General features: G+C 54.0%; 2 protein-coding genes across 13 annotated transcripts in view; both read right to left on the reverse strand.

Moving 5' to 3' along the window:
• Window positions 1-8,032, reverse strand: part of DLG3 (discs large MAGUK scaffold protein 3) — a 78,101-nt gene extending 70,069 nt beyond the window's left edge. For 5 of the 9 annotated variants that reach the window (XM_085570436.1, XM_085570438.1, XM_085570435.1 and 2 more), the window contains exons 1-3: window positions 7,950-8,032; window positions 5,831-5,962; window positions 2,008-2,136 (exon numbers count right to left, since the gene is read on the reverse strand). In XM_085570436.1, the coding sequence (XP_085426562.1) occupies window positions 2,008-2,136; window positions 5,831-5,962; window positions 7,950-7,965 (277 nt within the window). In that variant the 5' untranslated portion in view covers window positions 7,966-8,032. The other 4 variants (XM_077786607.2, XM_085570437.1, XM_085570440.1 and 1 more) reach the window with 4 other exon arrangements.
• Window positions 8,033-8,368: 336 nt separating this feature from the next.
• Window positions 8,369-27,075, reverse strand: GDPD2 (glycerophosphodiester phosphodiesterase domain containing 2). 4 transcript variants are annotated; one of them, XM_021534590.4, is made up of 16 exons: window positions 26,938-27,075; window positions 16,794-16,938; window positions 15,660-15,763; window positions 15,494-15,587; window positions 15,212-15,271; window positions 14,783-14,881; window positions 14,305-14,398; window positions 13,727-13,872; window positions 13,193-13,275; window positions 12,538-12,688; window positions 11,792-12,007; window positions 10,762-10,913; window positions 10,273-10,420; window positions 9,965-10,047; window positions 9,498-9,526; window positions 8,369-9,194 (listed from the first exon to the last, which is right to left on the reverse strand). In XM_021534590.4, exons 2-16 carry the CDS (start codon window positions 16,905-16,907, stop codon window positions 9,142-9,144), a joined length of 1,626 nt encoding a protein of 541 aa, XP_021390265.2. In that variant the 5' UTR covers window positions 16,908-16,938; window positions 26,938-27,075; the 3' UTR covers window positions 8,369-9,141. The 4 variants fall into 4 exon arrangements, with proteins under 4 accessions (XP_021390265.2, XP_021390266.2, XP_085426578.1 ...); XM_021534591.4 differs by lacking the exon at window positions 26,938-27,075 and adding an exon at window positions 19,514-19,881; XM_085570452.1 differs by lacking the exons at window positions 9,965-10,047; window positions 26,938-27,075 and adding an exon at window positions 19,514-19,820.
• Window positions 27,076-27,538: the final 463 nt, after the last annotated feature.

A 27,538-nucleotide genomic window follows, 5' to 3' on the forward strand; every position in this document is an offset into this window, starting at 1 on the left:
AATACTTATAATTACTGAAATAAATTTAAACAAATCATTTAATGTATTTATATAAATACATTAGATTTATCATCCTTAATCCTGTGGGACAAAGATGTATAAAGGTTCAATCACACCTGTATAATCCTTTAGACATATACCATTGATGAAGTCTGGAGCTAAATTGGACCCAGATTCCTCTCTGAGGATGAGTTCAGAAAGGAAGAGTGTCCTTTCTTCACCTCGTGACTTAACAGGAGGGCTTTTATAATAAACTTTGTCTGAAGCTCCCACTCTGCCCATGACACCAGGGCTGCTTTCACAGAGCAGGGCTGCACGCCCAGGCACAATTCCCTATCCTCTCTCCTGGTGCTTAACCACGTGCTCATACCCTGCAGCAGCACATCCCTGATGCAGATGGGACGAGAGCAGCTTCAACCCCAATCTTCCAGCTCCCAGCTGACCTCCCAGCTGTAGGCTCAAAGCTGATATAAATCTCACTCTCTGGCAGACCAGCTGGGTGCCCAAGGGCAGCCCAGCGAGGCTCTGGGGTTGCCTGAGTGCAGGGAGCACCGTGCCACTGCCTGGCATCAGTGCCACTTTTGGAGCTGCTGTTCTGTGCTGCCAGGCTCTGTCCTGTGCCCTGGGAGACATGTGGCAGCTGGCAACGATGTGAGGAGTGAGTCCCCAAATGTCCCCACTACACCTGGGGCACCCCTTCTACAGCCCCCAGGCTGCCAAACAGGCTGCTGGCAGCCCCTGAAACCCTCCTGTGGGAACCCCAGCCTTGTTTTGGGGCTACATGTGGTGGTGAAATTCCTCCTCCAACCCGTGCTTCCAAAGAAAAACTCCGCAGGCTTTAGCTGTTCGGTCTCAAGGCAGTTTATTGCTAGTTATCTGACAGATTATGTTCTTGGACTGCAGCTATTTGATCAGTGGCCTGGGTAGAGGCACACACACACCCTGACATCCTCTCGATCTGCTGCCTTCTTCGTCTCTCTCTCCGCCCAGGGTTGCTGCTATCTTTTATAAGATATATTACGTATAACATGTTTACAATTATTCCCCAATACCTACTACCTACGTTGCCAAGTGTTTTTCTACTCTAAACCAATCTGTGAGTGCCAACATCACCAAGAACATGGAGTTAAGGAAGAAGAAGGAAGAAGGATGGGTTCAGCCCACTTTCCTCCATCTTAGAACTTCTGACCCCCATGTACAAAGTAAAAACCCCCCTGTACATGCACTAAAACCCCCCTGTACAATACTAAAAAAATTTCCCCTCTACTTCGTAACTACTTATACTATACTATCTAACCTTTTGTGATTGCTTGTTCCACCTCCAAAGTTGGTAATTCATTCCATGGCTCAAACTCAAAATCACAGTTGTTTTTCAGCTGTCTGCCAGGGTCTAGAATGTTTCTGACCAAGGCCTGGAACCTCTAAAAATGTCTGAGAGACATTTTGAGTTCCCACACCTCCCAAACCAGACACGAGGTCGCAGTAAGAACTCACTTCACAGCCAGAAAAACTGGACTTTGTTTTCATGCTAATACATCTCTCCCTCTGGTTATAAAAATAATAATTGCATAACAGGATAGCAGCAGCTTCTGGCTGCGTGGATTACGCTGGGAACACACAAAACTTTGCAAGAATGAGAACAGGATTTGAACAGTCCCATTGTGGGGGTGTGCTGCTGCTGGCATCATCGTTTGTCAGATATCTGCTGCAGGAACACAGCCTTGGGCAGCCAAGATGGCAAGGTGCCTGAAGGGCAGGAAACTTGTCCCCTGAAGCAGCCACTCTCCACCTCCAAAACCCTCAGCCCAGTTTAGGTGCTTGCCAGAAGAGAGAGTTGTTGCTGGTACCAGGGATTAGAGGAGTTTTGGGATTGGTGGACAGGGTTCAGGCAGCAAAGGACAGAAGTACATTTTAGGACACATGCACATGGCATTAAGATAATTTAAATATATGCTAGTTTCTCTCATTTCTTATGAGCATCACAAATTGCAAACAAGTCTGTCTCACCTGTGCATTTTAAGAGCAGCACTACCTGAAAAGCCTCCATAAGAGGATGTTGTGGTAGCAAAAGATGAAGCTGCATGTTCTGTCTTATAGCCCAGTTTCTGTCTGATGACATGCAAATCCGTTCTGGATCTAATAAGAAAAAGTAACTCAAGATTTACAGAGATTAAAATTCTTTGAACAATCTTTTCCTGGGGTTACCATGTCAAACAAATGTAATTAAATATTTCTATAGCACCAGCATCTTTGCACTAAAGCAGTGCCTTTGTACCAGCCAGCACATGCACTTCCAGGAAATGACATTTCTTCCCCAATGCATGCACTCTACCAGCTGCAGAACCACAGATTTACCCCAAGCAGAAACCCCAGCCTCACAGCAGACCCCCAGCCATGGTCCCACTGCCACTCACACCCATGGCTGCCACAGCAGATCTTTTTCAAGCAAGCTGTAAGTTTCCATCCTTGCTATGGGCAAATCTGCAAGAGGAGGAGTGCTCAGGGTTGGGAAACTTCCAGATTCCTCCAGTTTTCCACGCTGGCTCCTGCAGGCAGCTGGTGAAGCCATTGCACCATCCCCAGCTATGCTGTTAGCAGGCAGGTCTTGCTGGGGTTTTGCGCCCAGGGAAGCACTGTCTGCCCCTCCTTCTGCCTTCACCACATTAAGGATGCTCAGGAAGAATCTTTTGTGGGGTAAAAGGAGCAGCAGGGGAGGACTGGGGGCCCAAGCAGCTGACAGGACCTACAGAGATCTGCACTGGCCACTGCTTAGGCACAGAAGAGAAGCTGAGTCCCAGAGGATTTCTGGAAGAAGCTCAGCTCCTTGGGCCGCCGGCGGTTGGGACAGCTGGACATACACAAACCCTGCCTGTCCACCAGCTTCTCCCCCTGCAAAGGGCTCAAGGGCCCCTTTCAGCCCTGGATCTGGGAAGGAAAGGTCAGGGAGCTGCTTCTGTGTGCAAGTCCCATCCTCCCCAGCAGCACAAGAGACGAAGCATCTCCCTGAGGGGCTCCACCAAGCAAAGAGAAAGCAGAGTCACCATCGCCCCAACGCAGGCTCCTGGAGCACCCCCTTGCTGGGCTGTTTCCTTGCAAGTCACGCTCTTGGCTCCACAGCCTCAGACAGGGAGAGAGGGGCCAGGAGAAGGGAGCCAGCACAGCCTGTTTTCCCTCTGCACAGCCAAGGAATTTCTTTTGTGAGGAGCAGGGTTTGGCACATTCCAGTGCAGAGCAGCTCCCGCACCGCCGCCAGGACAGGGGCTGTCCTGGCACCGGCAGCGTGCCCCCGGCACAGCCAGCTCCAGGGACTGGGAGGTGGTCACAAGGATTTAAAGGGCTGGGCCATGCTCAGAGGAGTCTGGCAGAACACGGTGCATGTGCAGAGCAACACTGGGCATGATCACAGTGACTGATCCATCCAGCAAAACACTGACATGTCCTGGACATAACAGAGGTTGGGGCTTCTGGAGACCCCAAACCAGCTTCTTCTTTAAAAAAAAAAAGCATAGAGAAAGTCATATCCCTGGCATTTTTCACGTGGATTAATTTGGCAAGCTCCATGACATTTGGCACCGCTGGTAGCTCTACTATGGCCTGATGTATTTTGATGTTCTAACTCCAATCAGACTGTGTGCTCTAGGACGGCATCACCTGCAGGAGCAGGTGGCCTGAGGACAGGGATGGACCATGCTCACACATTCACCTTTCCCAGAGGCAGAAAAAAACAGGGCTGTGTTGCTGAAAGGCTGCAAAAGGAGGGACTCTGCAGGCTAAGGCCTCTTCAGAGCCAGAAGCTTCTGGCATGGTGTGTGGCAGTGAGATGGGAGTTCTACACTAAGCAGTGTGTGTGCTCTCCTGCAAATCCTCCTTCCACACTGAGCCAGCCCTGTGACTCGGAGCAGACTTCAGACAGAGACACAGAGGCCCACTGGGAAAAGGAGGGGTGAAAATAAAAATGAAAATAGAAACGTTCTATCACCCTTGCAGTGCTGTTACTGTGCTCCAGTGAGTACAGACCGTGGACACAAAGCAGCCCAGTGTGTGCCAGCTGTGTGCAGCCACAGCGAGCACACAGCCAGACAATGTCCATGCTGGGAAAGAGACATTCACAAACCTACACTCCAAGGGGAAGCAGGGGGAGGCAGTCAAGGGGGGGGGGGGGCGGAAATAATTAGTGCAAATTCCTAGTTTAGGTAAACACATCTAGAGAAAGGCTCGCTCTGGCACAGGGAATTAATATCCTGTTAAACCAGTTGAAGAGGTCACCAGTAAACAAGCGGCACTCCCAACACTCCTTCGTGCCAGGGCTGATAGGACACCAAGACAAGTGGCTGAGAGCAGGGAGCTGGGGACGCTGCAGCATCTGCCTGCCGGTGTGCAGCTGCAGCCAGCTTGTGTTCTCTGCAGCCACAGTCTCACCACAGCACTTCTGCACTAACAGCAACAGCCCTGGGCTTTGGGAAAGCTGCCTCACTGCCTTCACATAGCCCCAGGGAGGACTGGCCAGCACACAAAAGCAGCCAGGGGTGTTGGGCTAATGTCAGGTTGGTCAAGGTCACAGCCCTGCTTGGGATCCCTGCCTCCGGCTGGAGATAATTTAGAGAGTGGATTGTATAAATTAAGAGATAAGAAAGGAGATGTACACTGGCTCCTTCAGTATGGGGGCCTACCTGCTCCAGGGAGTCCACCCTTGGCACATGCCTGTGCTGCTGCTGGTATAGACATTCCAGCACAAAGACTTTAAAAGGACATGTTGGGAACTGAAGGTCTCCAGATGATGCTCCAGCAGCAAAAGAGAAAAAAAGGACAGAATAAAATTGCTCAGGACACAGCATTCAACTTCATCCTCAATGGAAAGCCTGAAGCACAGAGGAGCTGCTGGCAACTCACCTCTGCAGGCACAGAAGTGGAACTCAGGCTGCAGAGGTGTGAAGAAAAGGTAAGAGCCTCAAGAGAGCAGCAAGGGGAAGCACCAGGGCTGGGACAGCCTTGGGTCAAAATGCACTGAGAGTGAGCCACAGACCACATGTGGAGCTCTGCACCTTGGGGCCTGGGTCTTCTTCTAAGAATGCAGAGCCTCTGGGATGCTTTCCCTTCCCACCAGGGAAACTCAGCTTCTTTCCCAGGAGATCCAGGAACAGAAACCACCAAGGCTGCATGTTTCCCACGGCCCACAGTGAACAGAACTTAAGAATAGCAAGATAGCTGTGTGTCTTGCACAGAGAAGCTGCGTAGTCCTGAAAGACTTCAGCTGCATTCGTCTCAGTCCTCATGGAGAACTTTATACAGTGCTCAAAATGCCATTTTCTGGTGTCCAGCCCCAAGATATGCCTTGCTCTTAAGTCTTGTGTGAAATGGAACTGCTAGAACAGTGTGTTTCTCGTAAGTGTTGGTGGGTCTAAACACAAGAAAGGACAGAATTCCCAAAAAGAGCTTGGGTACCTGTGGGTTCTCTCTTAAAGACAGAAAAATTTCGTTTTCCTTCCTGGACACACCTGGGCTGCACTGCAGGGAGAGTGCTTGCAGCAGGGCAGGATCCCTTAGCAGGTGCTGGATAGATCAGGCATGGCCTGATCAAGAAGGTGTTACCCCTTGCCCTCAATCAGACTGAGGAATGCTGTTCTCTACAAACACCCAGTGATCACAGCCCTGGTATCTCCTGCCTAAGCCCTGGAGGGGAAAGACAGCCCAGCTCCCTGGCATTACACGCCATGTGTTTCCACAGAATGCACTGGTCAGTGCCAGGCACCGGCATGGGATCAGGCTCCCGGGAAACCCCACTAAACACAAGGTTGCAAGGACTGCAAGGGACTGCAAGGCAGGGGCTTACCCAGCAGAGCCTGGAAGAGTTCACTTTGGAAGATGTGCGAAACTTTTCCAATGGAAGCTTTTAACTCCTGCTCCTCCGGGGACTGCAGGGTGCTTTGGTATCTGGTCAGAATTTCCACTGCCCGTTCAGTGTCTGCAGAGATGACACAGGAGTAACAAGGCATTAACATTGCAGGATGCTAAGGGAAGGCTTGAGTGCAGCCTGGGATTATGCCTCAAGCTGCCTTCCAGTCTGGATTTTTAGAAGTCCGACAGCCACAAAAGCAGACTTCCTTACACACACCTGGGAAAGCTAACCCTGCTGAGAGCCATTGAGGGCTGCCTGCAGAGACCTGAGCAGGGACTGAAGGAAAAGTTAGTTCTGCCACCAACCCTGAAAATCAGGGGCTAAAATCAGATTGACTCAACTCTGAACCTTGTGACACTGGGCAGCCTGAACACCTCTGCCACCTCCCAGACAAGGAATCTGTTCAGGAGCTGGACACATTCTGGTTGCACAGGGCTATGAATACTACTGCAGGAACTGCAGCCTCCCACACAGGGCCAGATGGCTGCAGCAAAACTGAGCATAGGCCCATTCACAGTGCAAACAGCTCAGCTACAGGAGTGGCAAAACTTGGGTTTCTACAGGGTGAAGCATAAGAATTGCTCAAAGCAGCAAGCAGCTGTGGGTCAGCAGGAGACAAATGGGAAAGGAATACAATGCCTTGCGGTCAGAGGAGATGCTGGTGAGGAGGAGAACTGGAAGCTGCCATGAAGCAACATTTTGGTTAATGACAGCTATCAGAAAACCCTGGACCTAAAATAGTGCAGCTGTGATCTCCCCACCTGGACACCTCCACACTTCTCTGGGCAGACAGCCAGTGCAGCCTCGACCTCAGATGTGACCCATACCTCAGGCAGGTAGTGAGCTCCTGTGGACCTTCAGACTATCCCTGTCCCATCAGTGATTACTTAATTCACTTTGTCACCCAGGCAGACTGCAGACAAAGAGTGTCTGTGTGAGAAGGCAGGGAAGCTGTCCCGCCACTGCTGGAGACTCATCTTTGAAGCCAGGAACTCATGCAGAAAGGATGACCCTGCTCATTAGAGGGCTCTTGAGAATTCAGGTCATCAAACAAGGGGGCCTGTGTCTGCTTGGGTATGTTCCACCCGGTATCCCAACTCACCCAGCCTTCTAGCTTCTCCTCGGCTGAAAAGAAAAGGGGGTCCTACTGCTGGTGTCACCAGCCCACACTGACTCATCGTGGGACCTGAACCAGGGAAAGGAGTCTGGGGAAGCATGAACAGCTCTGACTTGGAGCTGGGCTCCACACTTACTCCAGGAAAAGCATGGACTTCCTTGATGGCTTTACGGCAATCCTAGACTTCTGCTATTACTAAGAGCTTCCTTTTCTGCATGGTGAAACAGTGGCTTCAAACACTGCCTAGCATACCATGAGCAGGGCTGAGATATCACTGCCTGGTCATTCCTGACCTTATCAGCAGAACTAAAGAAGCAGATGGAGAGCTGGGGGCCACCACACCAGGACACAAAGACTGCGAACCTGGTAAACTTTCCACTGTGCAGCAAGAGTGGCAGGCACCGCGCTGACCTCTGTGCTGCTGGCCACCCGCACCCGGTGACAGCCAGCCGGAGCAGGGGACTGCGGGCTCCCGATCTGGGGAAGTGCTGCGCACCCAGCGTGGCAGGGAGACCGCAGGACCGTTCCTACAGCTCCCAAGAAATAGCACACGGTGTCCAGGGCCCATGTCCACGTGCCTCAAGGTGCACGCAAGTCCCACGTACAGAAAATCCCTTCTCGCAGAACCTAAACCCCCATGGCCGCTCTCCTCCCCGCAGCACGCAAGGGATCTGCAAGCAGAGCATCTCGCGGCCACCCACTCTGAGACACGGCAGCACAACGTGTCCACAGGCCGAGGAGGGCGTGGAGCGAGAGCGCCCAGTCGTCGGATCTTAACTCCCGGGTCGCACGGCCGCCCGTGGTGCGGAGCGAGGGCGGGAGCTGCCAGGCAGGAGCGCGGAGCACCGGGCGCGGTCCCAGCGGGGCAGACACTTGTTGAGCGCGGGGCCGCGGTGCCCCGGCGCGGCGGGCAGGGCCGGGGAGTGCGTTCCTTACCTTCCCGGCGGATCATCGCTCCGCCGTGGCCGACGGCCGCTCCGCTCCGTGCCAGCCCGCGAGCGGCCGAGCCGCCGCGCCCCGCCCGGGAGCCGCCCCCCGGCCGCAGGCACCGCCTCCGGGAGCGCCCCGCCACCGCCGCCCTGCCCCGCGGCTCCGCTCGGAGCCCGCCGGGCTGCGGGCGGGCTCAGCCTGCGCCCCGCGAGCCGCGCCCGGCTCCGCCTCGCCTCCCTGCCCGCTGCGGAGGGCCCGGCCGCCCGCCCGGCTCCCCGCCGGCAGTAGGTGGCACGGAGGCGCCGCGGAGCGAGCCCGCCTCGGGCCGGTACCGTCCGGGCTGCGCCGGCTCCTTCTCCGGGCCGGCAGCGCCGCCGGCAGGGAAAGGTGCGGAAGGGAGGACGCAGGCGTGCCCGCCGCACCCCTTCAGGATCGGTCTGCCGCTCCTCTGCTTTATTGACATAAATAGACAGCAGCAAGTCAAACCGATACGATACCCATCTCCCTGCTCAAGGCCCTGCTGCAACGTGAGCAGCAGCAGGAGCGTGAGCACGGTCCTGCCAGCTCCTGACACCCACCACCCCCAGCCCCGATCCTTTTGTTTCCCGAGCAACAGGCATTAACTGCTGCATGGAGTGCCAGGACCCTGTCCTGTGAAGATGAAGGCAGCAGCAGTAGGGAAAGGATTTTATGTCCAGGATGAGAGGGTGAAGAGCTCGGCATTCCCTTTGTCTTTTGAAAAGCCACTACACATCCACATCCACCCTATTCCCTTTCTATTCCTCAAGCCATGGGATAGGGCAGCCCCTAGGGGAACAGCCCTTAAGCCAGGTGTCTCATCCCTGGCTGCAGAGCTGCTGACAACAGGCAGAGACAGCCCTTCCCCTCCACCAAAGAGTGACCCAAATCCCCGCTCCTGTCCAAACCTCATGGGAGAGGTCTCAGCTCCAGTACTGCTGGATAAATATTCTTCCCCTAGGCCACCCCTGCAAAGCTTTAGTTCCTTGCTGCTAGCTTGGCAATGAAAACTCAGTTCCAAGTCTTTTCAGATGAGGGCGGCTGTGCACCATGAAAGGAACCACGAACACCACGGTAGAAGTGAGGCTCGAAGGAAAGGAGCCTTGCAGTGGCCTGAGGAGTGCTCCCCGCTTGAGCTGTGCAGGGCTCTGGCTGCCTTTCCCCACAGCTGACACAGGCGTTACTCTTGCATCAAGCTGTTGATCTTTGTGAGCAGCACATCTGTCTCAGACTCTGAGGAGACAGAAAAAAACAGTCATTGTGGGCAGCCACCATCCCACATCGACAGGCAAAGTAGCCTAAAAAGCAGGTTTGAGGATATTCGGGAAATGTGGGATTCCCTAGTGCTGTCCCACAGGGCTACTTGTTAATGGCAGGACAGGAGAAACTCCCTGAGCTGGGATTCCCTTCCCTCCCCCAGCCATGCCAAACCATTCCATCACGTTTGGCTGGAGAAAGCTGCCTGCCTGTCAGGGAGAGTCCCACAGGCAGAGCCTGGCTCCAAGGGAGGGAAGCTCCCCTTCCGTGTGCACTCACCCGCTGGCCGTCTTCTGTGGGAACATTTCCTAGGAGACGGAATAGGATCGATGTTAGCATGCAAGTCTGGTCTCACCATTCCCTCCCCTGAGCTGCCAGCTGGAGGCTGTGAGGCCCCTCAGTCCCAGAGGGAACTGCTCTCAGTGCCTGCAGCACTGGAAAAAAGGAGCAGGACCAGGATCTCCCAGCTTCAACCCACCAAGCCCTGGGGTGCAGAGTGGGCTAGCAAGTGTGAACTAAGGCATCCAGCAACCTGAGGCAGGGTCAGGGCAGACTTTTAGCTGCAGCTTGGAGATAAAAGCTACCCCCACACTCTTCTGTTTTACTTAGCCAGACACAAGAGGACACCCCCAGTATCTGAATCCAGAGAGGAGTGGCAGCAGTTTTGGGTCTGCATCAGCCACCCAGGGCACACTGCAACCTCCCCCAACAGACCTGCCTCAAGAGGGGAAAGGGATCAGACCTACTTCATCAAGAAAAAAGCCCAGATGATGATAAGGAAGGAAACGCAGTCTACAACGATCCAGATCATGAAGTACGTGCTGCTGGGCTGCAAGGCAATGAGACGAGCCACTGAACGCCAGCTGGGGTGCTGTGCTGTGGCACAGCCCTGCCTGCTGTGCCACCAGTTCCTTCTACAGGGTTGCATGCTCCCATGCCAGCAGTGAGCAGAAGTCACCCTCCAGGCAGCTGCACAGGGCTGCTGCAGAAAGGGACCCACAAGTGTCTAGGACACAGGGCTGTGGGCAGGGTGAAGGATGGAGGGGTCACTTACCAGAAGCCAGATGGGGTGTTTCATCTCCTTCAGCACCTGGCAGGCGTTGGTGGTGACAGAGCTCACCCCTGAACACCAAAGCACGGAGAAGAGCCAGGGCTGGTTCACCACATATAAGTTGACAGAGATGTTCTCCTGGCGGTACTGCCTGCATGGGGACAGCCGTGATCAGAATAGCAGACAGCAGGGCACCACCACACTCTGCACAGCCAGAGGGGGCTGTACATTTGGGATATGATCCAGCATTTGCAGCCACATGGAACAACTATCTGGAGATCCAGACTGAGGGCAGATTTGCTGGCAGGGTCTGAGGACTGCAGCCAGCTGCATCCTCTGCGACAGCCCTGGCTGATAGGGACACTTGTTCACAAGGCACACTCCCAGCTGTTCCCAGAAGCACACCAGTACTCAGTACCCTCACCTCTGCTGCCCTCTGGGACAGTCCTGAGACCCTCACAGCTCCCAGGCACTTGGACAAAGCGTTTTCACCTGATCTCCTCAGAGCTCATGTCCTGGTAGGGAAGATTGATGCGCAGTACTGCCTCCTTCTCATTCTCAGACCTCTTCCGACCGTAGACATGCTGGACACCTGGGGCCTGCTGTTTGACATCTTCCCTGAACCCATCTGGAAGCCAGAGGACCTAGGCGAGAGCCAGAGAGCATGTGCAGAGGAGAGCTGCTCCAGAGAGTGGGCTCTCTTCCAATATTCCCTCACAGGTCCAGGCCCACATGGCCTGCTTAGACAGCTGCTTCCTGCCCCTGGTCTCCACACTCAGCTCTTCCATGAGGATCTCAGCCAGGACAGTCTCCTAAGAGCTTGCCCCAGCCAGGAAGTAAGCAGAGGTCCCACTGAAGGGGGAAAGCAATTCTAGCTTAGGAAATCTGCAACAGTTAAGTCCTCTTTGGGTCCTTGAATGGCTCAAGAAGTGAATTCATTTATCCCCAGCTCTGCAGCAAGAATGCACCTTGGATCACCACTATATAAGTAGTCATTTTTATGTCTCCTCCTGCTCTGCATTCCCAAAAGGCCAAGAAACGTGATTTGAGTGCTGATTTGTCCCCTGAGGCAGCAGATATCCTGTGCTGCAGGGGTTGGATGAAGCATAAAGGAACACAGGAGAGTTCAGCAGGAGTCCAAGAGCTGCAGGGAGAGGTGTGGTGGAGTGTGGGGAGGTGAAAGCTTCAGCATTGTATTCCTGCTCATGCTGGCAGTGCTGGTCTCCTCCCTCGCCTGAGTCATTGCTTACACACCAGGCTGGCCAGTGCTGGGAAACCAAAGTATTTGGAGGGGTCTGAAGTATTTTGAGGGGTCTGAAGCCATAGGCATTAAACCCTAATTATTGGCAACTTCTCCCAGCTAGAAAACCCCACACCTGGGCAGGGCTGCCCAGCAGGGATCACGTATGGGGACAGGGTGTATGGGGTGTCAGGGATGGTCAGTGTGGCTGGCAGGGCACCTCCCACCACAGCAGGGGTGTGACAGCAAGGCCTGGCAGGGGTGGGGTGGTGACCAGCTCACCTGCTGCAGCGGGATGCCTGACTGTAAAATCACTCCTAGGGTGACATTGACAAAGTTCTGGTAGTCACTGTGGTTCTCAGGCCGAAGGTCAAACATGATGGAGATGTTGCTCTGCTTGGCTGCCTCTAGAGCCTGTTCCAGGGATGGGATCCTCTGTTCAGCTGCCTCCTTGCGATCTCCAGGAGAAAGACTCTGCACAGTGGGAAATGGCCTCCGCTGCAAGGGTGAGATGGGGGCAGTCATCGCAGGCAGACCACCTGTCAGCTTCCACATCCCAAACTGGTGCCTGGGGGACTCCCAGTCTCTGATTCTCAGTTTCCAACACTGGCCTCTCCACTTGCTCTCCAGTGCAGACGGGCACAGAGAACCTCCCTAAGCACATCCATGGACCTGCACCCTTCTCCCCACTAACAGCAGAATTCAAGCAGCCCCAACACCTGTGGGCATTCAAAGCTGCTCAGCAGTAGTTAGTCATCTTTTGGGAAGAGTCTGGCCACAGCTGCCTTCAAGCCCAGGCAGGTTGTGCTCAGAGCAAATATGAGACATCCCCTCTCAAAGCAGCCTCCTCCATGACTCAGCTGAGGAGTCAGAACAAACTGCAGCTTGGGGCATAACTGCACCCAAGGGATTTGTGCAGGCTTCTGGACCCTGTCCATGTGTCTGCTAGGACCAGGAAAGATGCTGGAGTCCCAGGGCAGGGCTAATGCTTCACCCAAAAAACCAACCACCCTAAGGACATTCCTGACCTCCAGAAACCAGCTGCCAGCATCTAGCCGCTGGAGGTCTGTCCAGTTGAAGGCAGTGCTGTTCCGGGCAGCCCTCTCAGGAAACACAGCCTGCACATTGGTGGTCCTGGTGAGTTCCTCGTCATGCATGAGGAATGGGACCCCATCAGCACTGGCAAAAGAACACAGAGGAAAGCCATATGTTGTAAGTTGTTTGTCTCCTATCCCTGCCTTAGCATTTCTACCCCCTCCCAGCCACCTGCCAGAGTAACCCTCATCCTTATTCTGCTTGTGGCCCTTTACACAAAAATGTGCACCTAAAGATCAAGCCACCAACCAAGTATTTCCTTGCTCTCGGAAACACCTGTTCAAATAACAGGATTACATGAGATGAACTGGAGCCAGGGTCTGTTTTCCAAGCAGTACCCCTTCCCTGAATGGAGCCTCCCTTCCCAAAAGGCAATCTGCATGGGGAGGACAGAAACCCAGTACCTCTCCCAGATCACTGGGACACCAAGCTGTCCATACTGGGAAGGTGGGAGTGGCAGAGCCCTTTGAACAGGGCTGTCTCCAAATGCAGGCTCTATCAGTCCTCCAGGTGTCTTCCAGAATGCCCCCTGTGGGAGGTGACATCCCAAGAGACACAGATCCCCTTCCTCCCTCTGAGCCCCTTTACCTCACCATGACGTCTGTCTCAAAGACTTGCACATCACAGTCCACTGCCTTGTGCAGTGACATGAGGGTGTTCTCAGGAGCCAGCTGGAAAAAGGAATGGTGTTAGTGCAGAGAGCGTGGGCAGGATGGGGCAGGGGGCACTCATCCTGCCTGGATGCACCAGCAGCTTGGCCTGGTTCTAGGGCAACCACAATGAGCCTGGTGTGACCTGGACGTGGTGGGGGGTGGAAAAGGACTGGGGATAGACAGCCAGAGCCTGCTCATCCCTGCTCCCCAGCCCACACTACACAGCCAGGCCTTCTGCTGGGAGTCACATGCTCCTGGTCCAGCAGTGCTTAGGAAGAAGCTTTGTCCTGCAGCTGCTGCATCCCCTCCTCACCACACAGCCTCTTGAGCTGCCCTGGCTGCTGTGGGGATACCACTGTTCTGGGCTGGCCAGAGCTTGTCCAGGCCTGTGGCCACAAGGATCTGGCTTTTCCTAGTGGAGCAGCCTGCTCTCTCCACCTTGAGCACTGCCAGGGTGTTGGTCACTCACCATGGGTGCTCCTCGATGGCCAACTAGGGCTGGCTTGGGGGGCAGCTGGTTCTCCTCCATGATGCAAGGGGAGGCAATTCCCAAGGGAGCCAGGTATAGTGCAATCATCGCTGCACCGTATACAAGCAGCACAAACACCCTGAGACCTGCAGGCACAGACAGAAGTTAGAAGGAATGAGGTACAGAGGAAGTATTTTGCAGGTCACTAGGAATAAACCAAGGCTACTTCACCTGGCATTAACCTGTCATTGCCCTAGGTCAAACATTGCACCTTCAGCCTCAGGAACTGCGGATTTATTCTTGTCCTGCTACATGCCCTTGCCTAACTCAGCACTTCTGCAGTATTCTGACATCTGTAGCCCTCCTTCAGCTGCAAAGCAGGGAGGGCTGAAGCTGCAACAAGGGCTGGTCGTGAGAAGAAACCAAGAGCAGGCATTACTACAGCACTGGAGACCTGTTCCCACGATTGCACTGATGCTCCCCAAGTAGCACTCTGCCAACAGTGCTGCTCAGCTGCAGGGTGGCAGGAAGCAAGGCACCGGCCAAGGTGACAGGTGAAGAGCTAGGAGGGCGATTACCTGTATTGCGGGTGCGGTAGATGAAGCTGGCCAAGGGCCAGGCAAGGAGCGTCATTCCACCCACAGCTCCAATGTGCAGGAAGGGACCTGTTGCCTGGGGAGGCAAAAAAACCAGAGTGTCAGCCAGCACCAGTGCCTGTCCCCAAAATACACATGCCCCAATGCCAGGATCTGCCCCTGCAGCCAGTACTGCTGGAAGATCCACTGTGCAAGGGAGAGAGGGACAGGCTCCTGGCGGAGAGAACAGACTCCCTGCTCTAGTCCAGCCAGCAATCAGAAGTCTGGTGGCAGCTGCTCCAGGCAAAACTGCAGGGGTAGAAGGAGCACCTTGCCTGACCAGGCAGCAGAAGTCAAGGGCAGGGAATTCACCCCCAGTGCACACAGCCATGCTAGGGGCTTCGGTCAGCAGCCTTCAGCTCAAGCCCACAGGTCAGGCTCTGGGTACAGCAGGGAAGTCCCTGCTATCGAGGTGACTCACCTGCAGGGAGACACGTGCACTTTTCCACTCCTCCGCCCACTTTATTCCCAGCCCTGTGAAGGCTGCAGCCACCACCAGGGCAGTTAGGATCAGCAGGATCTGTGGAGCATGCACAGGGCAGTTAGGGGAGCACACAGCATCTTGCAGTCCAGGCAGACTCCTCATCCCTTCCTTATGAGCCCCTCCAAGCCCTGATACCCCACTTTCCCCATCTGGGTTTGCAGCTGAGCTCTGTGCTCTATGCTTTGAGCACTGGGAATATTCCCATCCCAGAGACATGTGGCTGAGGAACTGATGACTGGTCAGCAGAGATAGAGCTGCTTAGTGGGGTCACAGCAGCCATACACAGGCCCAGTAGGCTGGTCCCAGCTTCTGAAGGTGCAAGGACAGCCAGAGCAGGCACCTCTCCCTTCACCTCCAGACTCTCACCTTGTGCACCCAGTGTAGCTTCAAGGGCTGGCCACAGAGCTGCAAGCACAAAGCAAGGACCTGCAAGGGCAAGGAGCTGTCAGAGCTGGGCTGTACCCCACGCCTCACCCCTCACAGGGCACAGGACTCAGCCACAGAAGCTCAGGCCCCTGGCACAGGCAGGGGCTCTGGCTGTGCTCAGGCTGACCCGGCTCCAGATGCTGCAGGCTCCTCCCGGCACAGGGCAGCCTGTGCTCAGCACAGACCCATTCCCCCCCGCCCAGCAGGATCAGGAGGGCTCACCAGCAGCACAGACGAGTAGCTGATCAGCAGAGCTGTAGCTATGAGCAGGACCAGGGGCCAATCTAGCCACAGCTTCCTCTGCCTGAAGATGAATCTGCCAGCAAAGGGGAAGGTCAGAGGGGCAAGGGTGATGTGGGGAACAAGGCTAGATGTAGATCCTACTCACTCGCTGAAGTTGTGGAAATCATTGAGGATGATGATAGCGAAGTAGAGCCACACCAGTGTGAAGAGGAAGACGCAGAAGAGGAAAAGGAACCAGCTGCAGTCATACTGAAAGCCAGAGATGAAAGTTATACACGTACCCTCAGGGCACCTAGCCTCCAGGCAGGTTTCTGAAACCCCTGGGTATCACCCAGCCAGCAGCAGGGAGCACAGGGCATCACAGCAGGCCCAGGGGTCCAGGCACTGAGCTGCCATGGAGAGGGACCAGAGCCAGCCTTGGCTGGATCCACGCTACAGAAAGATGGATCAGCATGTCCTACAACAAACTAAAAATCTGCCTATGCCAGGCTGGGGAGAATAGCCCCTGTGTCAAGACTGCCTCCTCTCCCATGCAGCACTCCATGGGAACAGGCTGGGACTTTGGACATAAGGAGGAGCAGGGAGCAAGATCCCATTCCTTTCTAGGTGCATGATCCATGAGCTGGGCAGAGAGCAGTGCAGGGCCTCAGAACTGCCCTGGTAGTGGTGAGTTTGAGACTGGGTCCAGCTGCACTGTCCACAACCACTAGTACCACATGTGTGAGGGGTGCCACAGGCACCAGAGGGACACCTAGCAACCCAGACTTATTTGTACATTCCAGGCAAGACAGGACAAGCAGCAGCAGAGCCACTCCCATGGGAGTCGGAGACCTCAGAAAATCCCAGGGCCTCACCACTCCCAGGTTACAAATTGCTGGGGACACCCCCTTGGTGGGGCCACACCCAGCCCAGGAACTGTGTCTTCAACGTGCCTGGCCAGGTGCCCCAGGACCTGCTTGCCAGCTGAGCCCTAGGGCTCTGCTCTGCCCCAGGCACGTGCAAGCCCCACTGCAGATGTACACTAACGCTGCTTTACCCTTCTTGTCACCCAGCAGGAACACCTTCTCACTGCTCCAGGCTAGGGCAGTTCCTGGGCAGTGAGGGTGCCAGTTAGCACCCCAGCTTTCCTGGGGCTCAGGTCTGGGAAGCAGGAGCAGCAGCAAGAGGTCAGCAGCTCAGTGTTTTGGCTAAGCATCCCAGACAGAGCCCTTCCCCACCCCAGCCACCATTATGAGACTCCACAAAGGCAAGCCCCAGCTCAGCATCACTCAGGTATCACCTTGGTGGTTCTCAGGCCCTTCCTCTTCTCCTTCTTGGCAGTGACCCACTGGCAGCTGTAGGGGCAGAGCAGGCAGGTAGCACAGGTAGAGCAGCAACCAGGGGGGTCTGCCATAGCAGCAGACTGTCAGCAAAGGTCAGGTGTCCTGCGGGGATACACACAGTGTGTTGGCACAAACCTCTCACCATACTGGCTCCACCCCATGTGGATGGAGCACTGAAGCATTTTATGTCCAGGCACCCTGGCAGGTGGCCCAGGGTGCTGGGATGTAGTGGGGCTGCTGAGTGTGTCCCCAGGCAAGGCCTGGTGTCAGGAGAAGAAGCAGCACAGGGTGCAGCCCAACCTGTTCAGCAGGCTATGCTGGGACCCTTCACCCAACAAGCTGGAACAAGCCTGGAGCTGGCAGGGAGCAGGGCCTGCTCCTCTGCCCAGGGTTCAGCCCTCTGCCTGGGAGCCAGGACCACTATGCAGCAGCACTGTCCAGGGGCAAGCAGCCTAGCCAGTCAGCTTGACAGCAGCATTGCACCCAGGCTTCCCCACCTGCAAGGACTGTCCAGTGCCATGCCATGACCTGGGAATTTCCTGTTCTTATCCCTAAGTCCAGGTCCTTGCTGATGCAGGACCATCCTGGCAGCCCCTTAGCTCAACCTGCACACCAAGGAATCCCAAGTGTGGTTGAAGGAGCTGCAGCTGAGCAGGCACTGGATGGCTTTAGTCTAAGTACTTGTGGGGGAGCCCATTTCTACAGTCACAGAGATCCAGGCTGGAGGCAGGGCCACCACTGAGTTCCCCATGCTGGCAAGGGGAGAGAGCCAGGATGCTTTGCTGTGACCCCCAGAGTCCTGGTGCTTGGCTGGAAGAAGCAGTGAGCCCAAAACAAGGTCTTCCTCAATCCATCTGGCAAAATCCCATCTTTACTATTGCTTGTGCTGCTGTGGAGCTGCTCCTCCTCACCCCAACCTCCCCAACAGGCCAGGCACACTATGCAACACTATCACCCTGCAGATTAAGCCTGGCTCTCATTTCACTGTGACCACTGAGCCAGGCATGAGAGACAACTGACCACATCCTCCCAGCCACATCCTCTCCAATGTTGGAAGCAATGGTGTGCCTCATAGAGCTGTGTCCCATTCCAATCTGGGCTGTGGAGAGAGGGAGCAGAGCTAGCCCAGCCCCTCCCTGGCTCAGCCAGCCAGACCAGAGCAGCTCTGCCATTCCCTAGCTGTGGCCAATGTCAGCCTGCTCTGCCCCTGTAACAGGGCAGCATCCCAGCCTGGCACCTTGCTCCTAAGTACCACTCCATGGGAGTCTCCAGGGCTGGGGGGCAGAGCCTGCCTGACCCTGAGCACAGGGTCACACACAGGCAGGCAGCACCCTATGAGCAGGACCCTATCCCTGGCCAGGCAGCTTCTGCAGGCTCGGCTATGTCCAGGGGCTGCCATCAGCAGGTCCAGCCAGCCAAGGCACAGAGGATGATGAGCAGCAAAACAGAGCCCCACATCTGCTGCCCCCTCCACCTTCTGCCACAGATCAGCAGCTGTGACCTACTCAGTGATGGCACTGAGGGAGTCAGCCTTAATACAAGTACAGATATTTCCCTTCCTGATGCCCAGGAGCTCTGGTTGCAGGCTCATACCCCTGCTGTCACCAGAAATAGTCACCACTTCCACCAGGGACCAGTGGGCTCAGCCAGTCTTCACCTGGAGTCACTCTGTTCCCTGTCACTGCTCACGTGGGCAGAGCACTGGTGTCAGCAGCTCCTGGCAGGCTCCCACGCAGGGTTCGCAATACAGAAGGAGTGGCTGTGGGCACCAGCTGCAGCTCAGCTGCTCCAAGGGACTGTTGCCGCCAAGACTGGAGCTTGGCAGAAAGTGGCACAGAACTAGTCACAAATCTTCCCCAGTGGTGCTGTCTGGAGGGTTTGGAGGGGAAATGCTACCCTGTTCTCCAGCTCAGAGTGTGACTACAGCAGTAGCATTAGTGGTTATGGCACAACACCTCTGTGCAGGGCACACATCCCAGACAGAGCAGGGATAGGCACATGCCAGACCCTGCTCAGCTTCTGCTCCAGGCTCCAGCGGGAGAGCAGCAGAGTGGGAGCTGGGGCTCCATCACGGCTGGAAGGACCCCTCCTTTAGGCCACACCAAACAACCCCCACAGCACGCTCACAGCCCTAGTGTGTGAGGCACAGGGAATCTGAACGGGTAACTAACCCATTGCCACAGTCACCCGACACGGCAGTGTGTGCTGGTAGCCTCACAAAGACCTCTGTGGCCCAGGGTTACTCGCACAGGACAACCTGGTGGCCATATGCAGATCAAGATCCCCTTGTCCTGGAGGAGCCGAGCTGAGCCAGCCCAGGCTGTGTGCCACCGGGCAGGTCAGCAGAAGCTGGAGCCTAACCCCACTGTTCCCTTTCCTCGTAGGACACAGAATAGAACATGGGCTCAGTAATGGGGCATAGGGTGACCCCAAAACAGCAAGAGCGGCACAGCCTAGCACAGATTCCCCACTCTCAGTCTCATGCCCGGGCAGCCAGTCCTGGGCTCCCCGTTCCTGCTCTCCAGAACATGGGAACAACACGGGCAACCGCCCGTTCCTTCCCCCCACAGCTTCCCGCAGAGCCGGGATCATCACCCCCTCCCCGTGCCGCCCTGCCAGCCCTGGCGGCACAGGACAGCATCCCCACGGCCGAGGCAGCCGCCCCGGCACCAAATACCTGCTCCCCGCGGACGTCGGGCTCCCGCAGCCGGGCCAGGTGAGCGCGGGGCTGGGCTCTCCCGGGCCCACGCGTGCCAGCACTCGGCTCTCGCGGCGCTCACACCCTGCTGGGTGTGCCTGCCCGGCAGGTCCGCACAGGCCGGCAGAGGCGGGCGGACTGCGAGCGGAGCGGGGGCCGGGCTGGGGTCAGGGCGGGCCCCGCCGGCCCCGAGGCAGCCGCGGCAGAGGGGGAAGGGGCCCCGGGGCTGTCACGCGTCGCAGCGCGAAGGAGTTCGCAGGCAGGCCACGTCCAGGCAGACGGAGACTCCAGGGAGAGCTCCCGGGAGATGGAGGCAGAGCTTCGTGCATCGCCGCCCCTTTGAGAGAGGGGCTGTGGGAGCCCCTCGGACAAAAGGGTACTTTTCCCTTCACGGCAGAGGAAGCTCGAACAGACACATCCCAGGTCGCCTCGGCTGGCTCGGCGGACACACCGGGGCATGGTTTGAAGGCAGAAGCACAGAAGTAAAAGTGCTTTTCTTGCCTTCAGCTCTGAGAGAAATCCTTCCGAACGAGAACGTGTGACCTTTGCTAAAACAGCAGATGAAGGGAGGCTCCAGACAGGCCCGATGCCACCTGAAGATGGACGGGCTGATGCCTTCCATCTCCCTCCCTCTCTCCCTGTGGCACAGCACAGCTGTGTCCCCCCCCCACCCTCTGCTCCAGGTCTCTGCTCCTGGTGAGCCGGGATGCACGATGGACACTCAGACTTTTCTTCGTCACTGAATTGATCCCTCATTGCCTGTGATCTCAGGGCCCCCTCTGATCTGCCACTTGCAAAAGACCTGAGACAGCTGATGGCATTCTGCAGTGACACAGTAACTGCCAGTTTAGGTAGAAGCCTTAGTGCTCAGCTGATCTTGTTCAACTACTGTTAACAGCTTCCGCACAACTCCTTGAGCAGCTCCATGGAATGTGCTGATTAAGGCCTTATCAGTGGAGTCTCTGGGGCACTGCAGGAGGGTTTTTGCAGGAACACCCATTGCTGTGCATCCAAATGAGTAATTGAAAGCATTGCCATGGCCAGGAATATTCCCCAGAAAAGCAGGCATCCCTGCACGTCCAGATTTTGTCAGATGTGAGCAGTTTGGTAGGGAGGTTCACATCCTGCATCCGTGTGCTCTGCCGACTCTGGCACAGACCAGCTGCACTGCTATATGGAAGAGCAAAGCTGTGGGCAGGAGCCTTCCCAGCTGACCTGCGCCCCAGGAAAGTCCCTGGGATGCAGAGAGCCCATTTTATGGGGTGGAAGGTTGACTCTCAGGGATTGGATTGCAGGTGTTGAGGAGATGAAGTAGTGAGCTGAAGGATCACTTAAGCTAAGGAACACCTTAGGCAGTGTGTAGGGGAGAACCGAACGTGAATAAAGAGACCAAGGAGGTAGTGGAGGGAGGGAGGTTGCAGCAGAGCTCCGGGAGGTGAAAAAGCTGTGGATTTTAGTGGTGTGAGGCAAAGCTTATGGAAGAGGCACCCCGAGAAGACAGAGCAGCAGGACAGGCGGCTCCTCGGGGGTCTGGCCACCGTCTGACCGCGCCGGGAGCGAGCCCATTTCTTGGGGGAGCCGACCTGTTCCCGTCCGGCGCTACGGAGGGAGCCCCATCTCCGGGGATCGCCGGGGGCAGAGGGGACGGGAGCGGCGCTGGGGCCGAGCGGAGCCGCGTCCTGATCCCCCACGGGAGGCAGCCCTGCTGAGCCAGGGCAGCGGCCTCGTAGCGGTGGCTGTGCGGGCCGGCAGCCAGAGCCGGCGGGCACTGCCGCTGCCTGGCCGCCAGGCGGCGAGCGCGGCCCGGCTGCTGCTGCAGTAGCGCCCCAGGCTGGGCCTGCCCAAGGGACAGGGCCGAGCTCGGGCGTGACCCAGGGGACAGGGCCGAGCCCACGGGCGTGACCCAGGGGACAGGGCCGAGCCCACGGGCGTGACCCAAGGGACAGGGCCGAGCCCACGGGCGTGACCCAAGGGACAGGCCCGAGCCCACGGGCGTGACCCAGGGGACAGGGCCGAGCCCACGGGCGTGACCCAAGGGACAGGCCCGAGCCCACGGGCGTGACCCAGGGGACAGGGCCGAGCCCACGGGCGTGACCCAAGGGACAGGCCCGAGCCCACGGGCGTGACCCAGGGGACAGGCCCGAGCCCACGGGCGTGACCCAGGGGACAGGGCCGAGCCCACGGGCGTGACCCAGGGGACAGGGCCGAGCTCGGGCGTGACCCAGGGGACAGGGCCGAGCCCACGGGCGTGACCCAGGGGACAGGCCCGAGCCCACGGGCGTGACCCAGGGGACAGGGCCGAGCTCGGGCGTGACCCAAGGGACAGGGCCGAGCTCGGGCGTGACCCAGGGGACAGAGCCGAGCTCGGGGGTGCCGCCCAAGGGACAGGCCCGAGCCCACGGGCGTGACCCAGGGGACAGGGCCGAGCTCGGGCGTGACCCAGGGGACAGGGCCGAGCCCACGGGCGTGACCCAAGGGACAGGCCCGAGCCCACGGGCGTGACCCAGGGGACAGAGCCGAGCCCACAGGCGTGACCCAAGGAACAGGCCCGAGCCCACGGGCGTGACCCAAGGGACAGAGCCGAGCCCACGGGCGTGACCCAGGGGACAGGGCCGAGCCCACGGGCGTGACCCAAGGGACAGGGCCGAGCTCGGGCGTGACCCAGGGGACAGGGCCAAGCCCACGGGCGTGACCCAAGGAACAGGCCCGAGCCCACGGGCGTGACCCAGGGGACAGCCGAGCCCACGGGCGTGACCCAAGGGACAGGGCCAAGCTCGGGGGTGCCGCCCAAGGGACAGGGCCGAGCCCACGGGCGTGACCCAGGGGACAGAGCTGAGCCCACGGGCGTGACCCAGGGGACAGAGCCGAGCTCGGGGGTGCCACCCAAAGCGTAGAGCTGAGCTCAGATTTGATACCCAGACGACAGAGCTCAGCTTGGGAGCGTGACACCGAACCCCACATCGGGGCATCATCGATATCCACTTCCCTGCCAGCTAAGACTGATCTCCAGGAGCCAAGTCGCAGATGAACAGTTAAAGCTTAACAATCAGAGTGTATAATCAAGCTGATTTAGCTCTACCCATCTCACTACAAAGTCAGAGGCATCAGAATTTGTTGGGAAAAAGAAAATTATTTTCCTGTCAACACAGTAGAATAAGCTCAGGTACAACATCAAGTGATGCAAGTGATGTAAATAGAGTTTGTGTCCTGCCTTCACTTGAGAAGGTGTATCTCTGAGTGTTCTTTTAGATTACAGCAAAGTGATAAAAACAAGGAATGGTCTAAATAAGCAGAGAAAGTTATGTTGGTGTATTACAGTGCAGATGAAGTTATCTTCCTAGACTCTAAACTTGGTGGGTAGAACAGATATTTTTAGCACATGTGAGTTACTTATTAGCTTCCTGTTAGGTTCCTGTTTGTCCACTGAACTGGTCACAGTCGAGTTTTTTCAGGAAGAAAAGGCAAGCAATTATTTAAGTTACTTCTGTTTTTCACTATGCTGCAGACAGTCTACAAGAAATACTCTTTTTAAAGATGGACTGTTTTAGGGAGTGTTTTCCCTTCATGTAATCTCCTATAGGACCAAGAATAAAAGGTGAAGGCAATGCAGGTTTGTGTAACATTATTTCACACTCTTTCAGCTTGTAATAGACAACAAAACTCAGTTTCACCATTTCTCTGCTTTTAACACTTAAAAAGCCAGTGACACAGACTGTGCTTCCACCTCAGCTAATAGCAGACCTAAATAAACTGATAGACCAAGGCAATGATCTCCATCATTAATCTAAAGCCAATCTACAGTAGTATAGATTTTGCTACATATTGAAGCTGTCCTGCATAGACACATTAAGAAATTAAGTTGTTTGAAAGAACTAATCAGACAATAAAATGTCTGCTTAAGGGGAGGGTATATGAACATGGCAGTAGTCTCTATAATTTGTTTCCTAAAGGCCAGGAGCTTGTAAAGAATTAAAGTCTGTGGTGAACAAGCTTTGAATCAGATTTTTTTTCTCTCCAGAAATGGGGTTAGTTAAGGAGATCAGGAATGCAGATTGTGAGAGTATTATTTATCTTGAGGAAGAAACCTCTGTGGATGACTGTACTTATTTCAGCTCTTTATCACAGAGCTTGTATGATACAAGGCAAATCACTTGACCCAAACTTTTCACGGGTGGTCCTTAAAGGTTTAATTTCTTGTGTACTTGAAAACAGCATGGAGTAGATTTTCAGGAGTGCAAATCACTAACTGTTGTAATTGAGATGAGTGATAGGAACCCTGAGGATCAAATGCTAAGGAGTGTTAAGAGTTCAAGCTGCACAGTAACAGCAGATCTCAGCTTGGGCATTGTACCAGTGCAGTGTTTAGCCTCGCTGGAGGCTAGACTTGGCTGTTTTGGTAGGAATCCAACACCTCACAAGTGTTTATAGAGATTTATTAAGGTACAGAGAACACAAGACCACAGTAGATCATAGATAGAATGGCCTGAATTGGAATTGACCTTAAAGACCATTCAGTTCCAACTCTCCTGCCAGGGGCAGGGACACCTTCCACTAGACCAGGTTGCTCAGAGCCCCATTTAACCTGACAAGTTCTTCCAGGGATGGGGCAGCCACAGCTTCTCTGGGCAACCTGCTAGTGCCTCAGCACCCTCATAGTGAAGAAATTCTTCCTGGCATCTAATCCAAACCAGCTGTCTTTCAGTCTGAAGCCATTTACCCTGGTCCAGGTACTCCAGGATCTTGTGACAAGTCCCTCTCCATGTTTCTTGTGGGCCCCCTTCAGGTACTGGAAAGCCACAATAAGGTCACCCAGATGGCTTCTTTTCTCTAAGCTGAACAATCCCAATTCTCTCAGCCTTTCCTCCTAGGGGAGCTGTTCCATCCCTCTGATCACCTTTATGGCCTGCTCTGGACTTGCTCCACCAGGTCCATGTCCTGCCTGTCCTGGGGACCCCAGAGATGGAGGCAGCACTGCAGGTGGGTGTAACGAGCTCTGCTGCTCCAGGATGGTTTAGGTGAATAGAGATGAGAGATCTCTGAAGGTTGCTCTTGGGGAATAAGGTTTATTGGGGATGCAGAAAGGTCCTGCCTTGAGCTGCCAGATGCAGCACACGAGGCTTAAGGAAGTGGGGGAGGGGAGAGACAAAAGGATGCTCTAGGAGATGGGGAGTTCTAAGAGGAGGGGAAGATCCAAGAGAGGGGGAAGTTCCAAGAGAGGGTCTGGTCCCTTGGAGCCCCCTTTTCAGGGGGCTTTAGGGTGGGCTGGAACAAGGCTCGGGCCAATGGGGTTACAGGCACTTGATGTTTTAGGGGAGGGTTACAGGTGTGGGGTGAACCAACCATACATCTTTTGGGGGGTGAGATGATTTGACCCCTGGACCCATCCGTAGGCAGGGGCATTGTCTGGCTAGCAGGGAGGACTGTTTTATCTTGGCTGTATTATTTATGAATAATTATATTTATCCATCCTTCTCAACAGGTGGGGTCTGACCAGAGTGGAGCAGAGGGGCAGAATCCCTTCCCTCCTTCCCCTGCTGCCCACAGGGCTTTGGCTGCAGCCCAGGACACACTTGGCTTTGTGGACCGTGAGTGCACATGGCTGGGTCCTGTCCAGCCTCTCATCCCCCAGCATTCCCAAATCCTTCTTGTCAGGATAAGCAGCAGTTAATATGGCCAGTCAGTTTTATACTACAAAATGTAGTTCAGAAATATTTTTTTAGGCACAGTGTCATGCCACATCTAAAGAGAAAAACAAACAAACAAACAAACAAAAAAATCCAAACAGGCAACTTCTACTTTCATTAAAAGAAAAAATTAGTCATCAGATCCTGATAGTTATGTCTTATAACACATGCCATGCTTCATTCATGATTTCAAGGCTATTTGGTTTTGTTCACATGTAGCTGTTTCTTTTTGGAACTTGAACTAGTTTAGAATTTGAATATGTTTATAATTTGTCATTTCCTAATTGCCTTATTGCATACTTAACTGAAGTCACACAATAACAAGCTGAAAGCAAATCTTAAATTTAGGATGCAGCAGAAGGTGTGCTCACAGGGTATACTCGCATACAATTTTGCATTTTAACTGCATATCTTTGTGTCATCTACACAAAGGAAATAAACTCATTTAATTACAGCATAACTATTTTTTTCTGGTGAGTCCACTTCATTTATAGAGACAATTGACTTTACTAGGAGTTAAGCTGTAGGCATAAATTACTGAATGTGACAACACAGATATTCTGTAGATCTGGTTTTACCTGCTCTGCATGGAACCAGCAGTCTATGTTACTTTCTGAACAATATTTGTGGGTTCTTTTTCCAGGAAAATATATGATATTTACTTTGTCATTAAAACAGCTTATGTGCCATTTGCTGCCATTGCTCTACTACAAACATATTTGTAGTTATGGCTTTTAATGCTTGCTTACTTACTAACTTTTAAGACATACCCTTATTTTTGGGTATGTCTTAAAAGTTATTTTATGCACTGGGATAAGCCTTTACTGTGGAGTGTTTGCTCCTGCCACACATCTAATTTCTGCTCAGAGTTATAGTTACTGTAGAACAGCATTTCACCCCCATTCAGCATGTAAAAGCAGCTGCAAGATCATTGTATTAGGTCATGCTGTGGAACACAAAATTGATTTGTTGCTTGAGCTGCCTTTCTGTCCTTATGGTTTCAAAAGCCTACTATGAAGTCACTACCATTCACTGATGTTACTGTGAAGCCACAAACTTTGTTACAGCATTAGTGGAGACCGGGTAGCTGTCCAGATAGAATAAAACCCTGCAGCAACATTTGTATAAAAAATGAGATTAAGTCCTTGACAAAGAGTTCAACTCTCAAACTATAACCTGCTAGGATACAGCCCAAGCTGCAGAATACCTTAGTTTTTTGCTTTGCATTGAAGTATTGCCACAGACCCTGGCTGAGGTCAGTCCTTACTCAAGGAGTGTCCCTTCAGAACCCCTATGAGACTTATCACTCATGGGATTCCATCCTTTCTGTAAAACAATTCACAGAGGAGAAAGCCCTCTTGCACATTTATTTTACTATCACTTTCTTGTTCTCAGCAAGCTCATTTGAGGGTAAGCAACAGTTCTGTGAGTCACAGTGTGCTGCAGTCATTAATACTCCCACTGGACTTGCAGTGCTACTGTGCTTTTTCTCCTAATACCTATAAGCTGTTGTATTAGACAGCTTTGCAGAGCTATTAGAGCCTGTCCTGTAGCCTTTCAAGAAACAACTAATTATATTTTTCACACATGTAGCTACATTCTGTGCTTTACAGTAACTGAAAACAACTAAATTTAATACTAAAGCAGAAAAAAACCCAGAAAACAACCAGAAAAAGAAACCCTCCAGATAAAGAAAAGGCCCAAAACAGCTCCACTTACCAGACAGAAGCAACTTCGTGTTTCACACCCTGTACTGTATGGAAGCAGCAGCTGTTTGCCATTGCCAAATGTACAGGAACAGCCTCCAGAACTGTGCTAAGGGTGGGTTTATATAAGGGTCCTGGCTAGGGAGTGGTCAGTAATGTGGTGGAGTTGTGGGATTTGTATATCCTTAGGTGTTTGGTGGTGTAGCTGTGTCACAGTGAAGTCAGTATGTAGTGTTGCTAAAAGAGAGCTAGTTCTTTTATAAAGAATTTATAAAAGCAACATTTTGGGTCTAGAATAGTTAAATGTTATTTATCTACTTTAAATATAATTTTCTTGCTGTTTTTGTTTATGATTTATTGTCTTGTACCTGCTTAAAGAATTTTCTAAGTATTGTATGTAAGTATCTTTAAGTACAGACTCTTCTGATTTATTTAATAAAGGTAAAATATTGCAGTTCTTGAGGAAGAAAGGCTTTATTACTGTCTAGCATGCATTTTCTTATTTAACTGTTATAGATGCCTACTGTGATTTTCTGTAATGGCTCTCTTTTAGTTACTACCGTGTGAATTTTCTTCCGACCCTTTAACTAGTGCAAAGGGTTGTGAGGGATTTC

The sequence above is a fragment of the Lonchura striata genome, chromosome 4A, assembly GCF_050655825.1.
Source record: "Lonchura striata isolate lonStrDom1 chromosome 4A, ASM5065582v1, whole genome shotgun sequence".
Classification (NCBI taxonomy): Eukaryota; Metazoa; Chordata; class Aves; order Passeriformes; family Estrildidae; genus Lonchura; species Lonchura striata.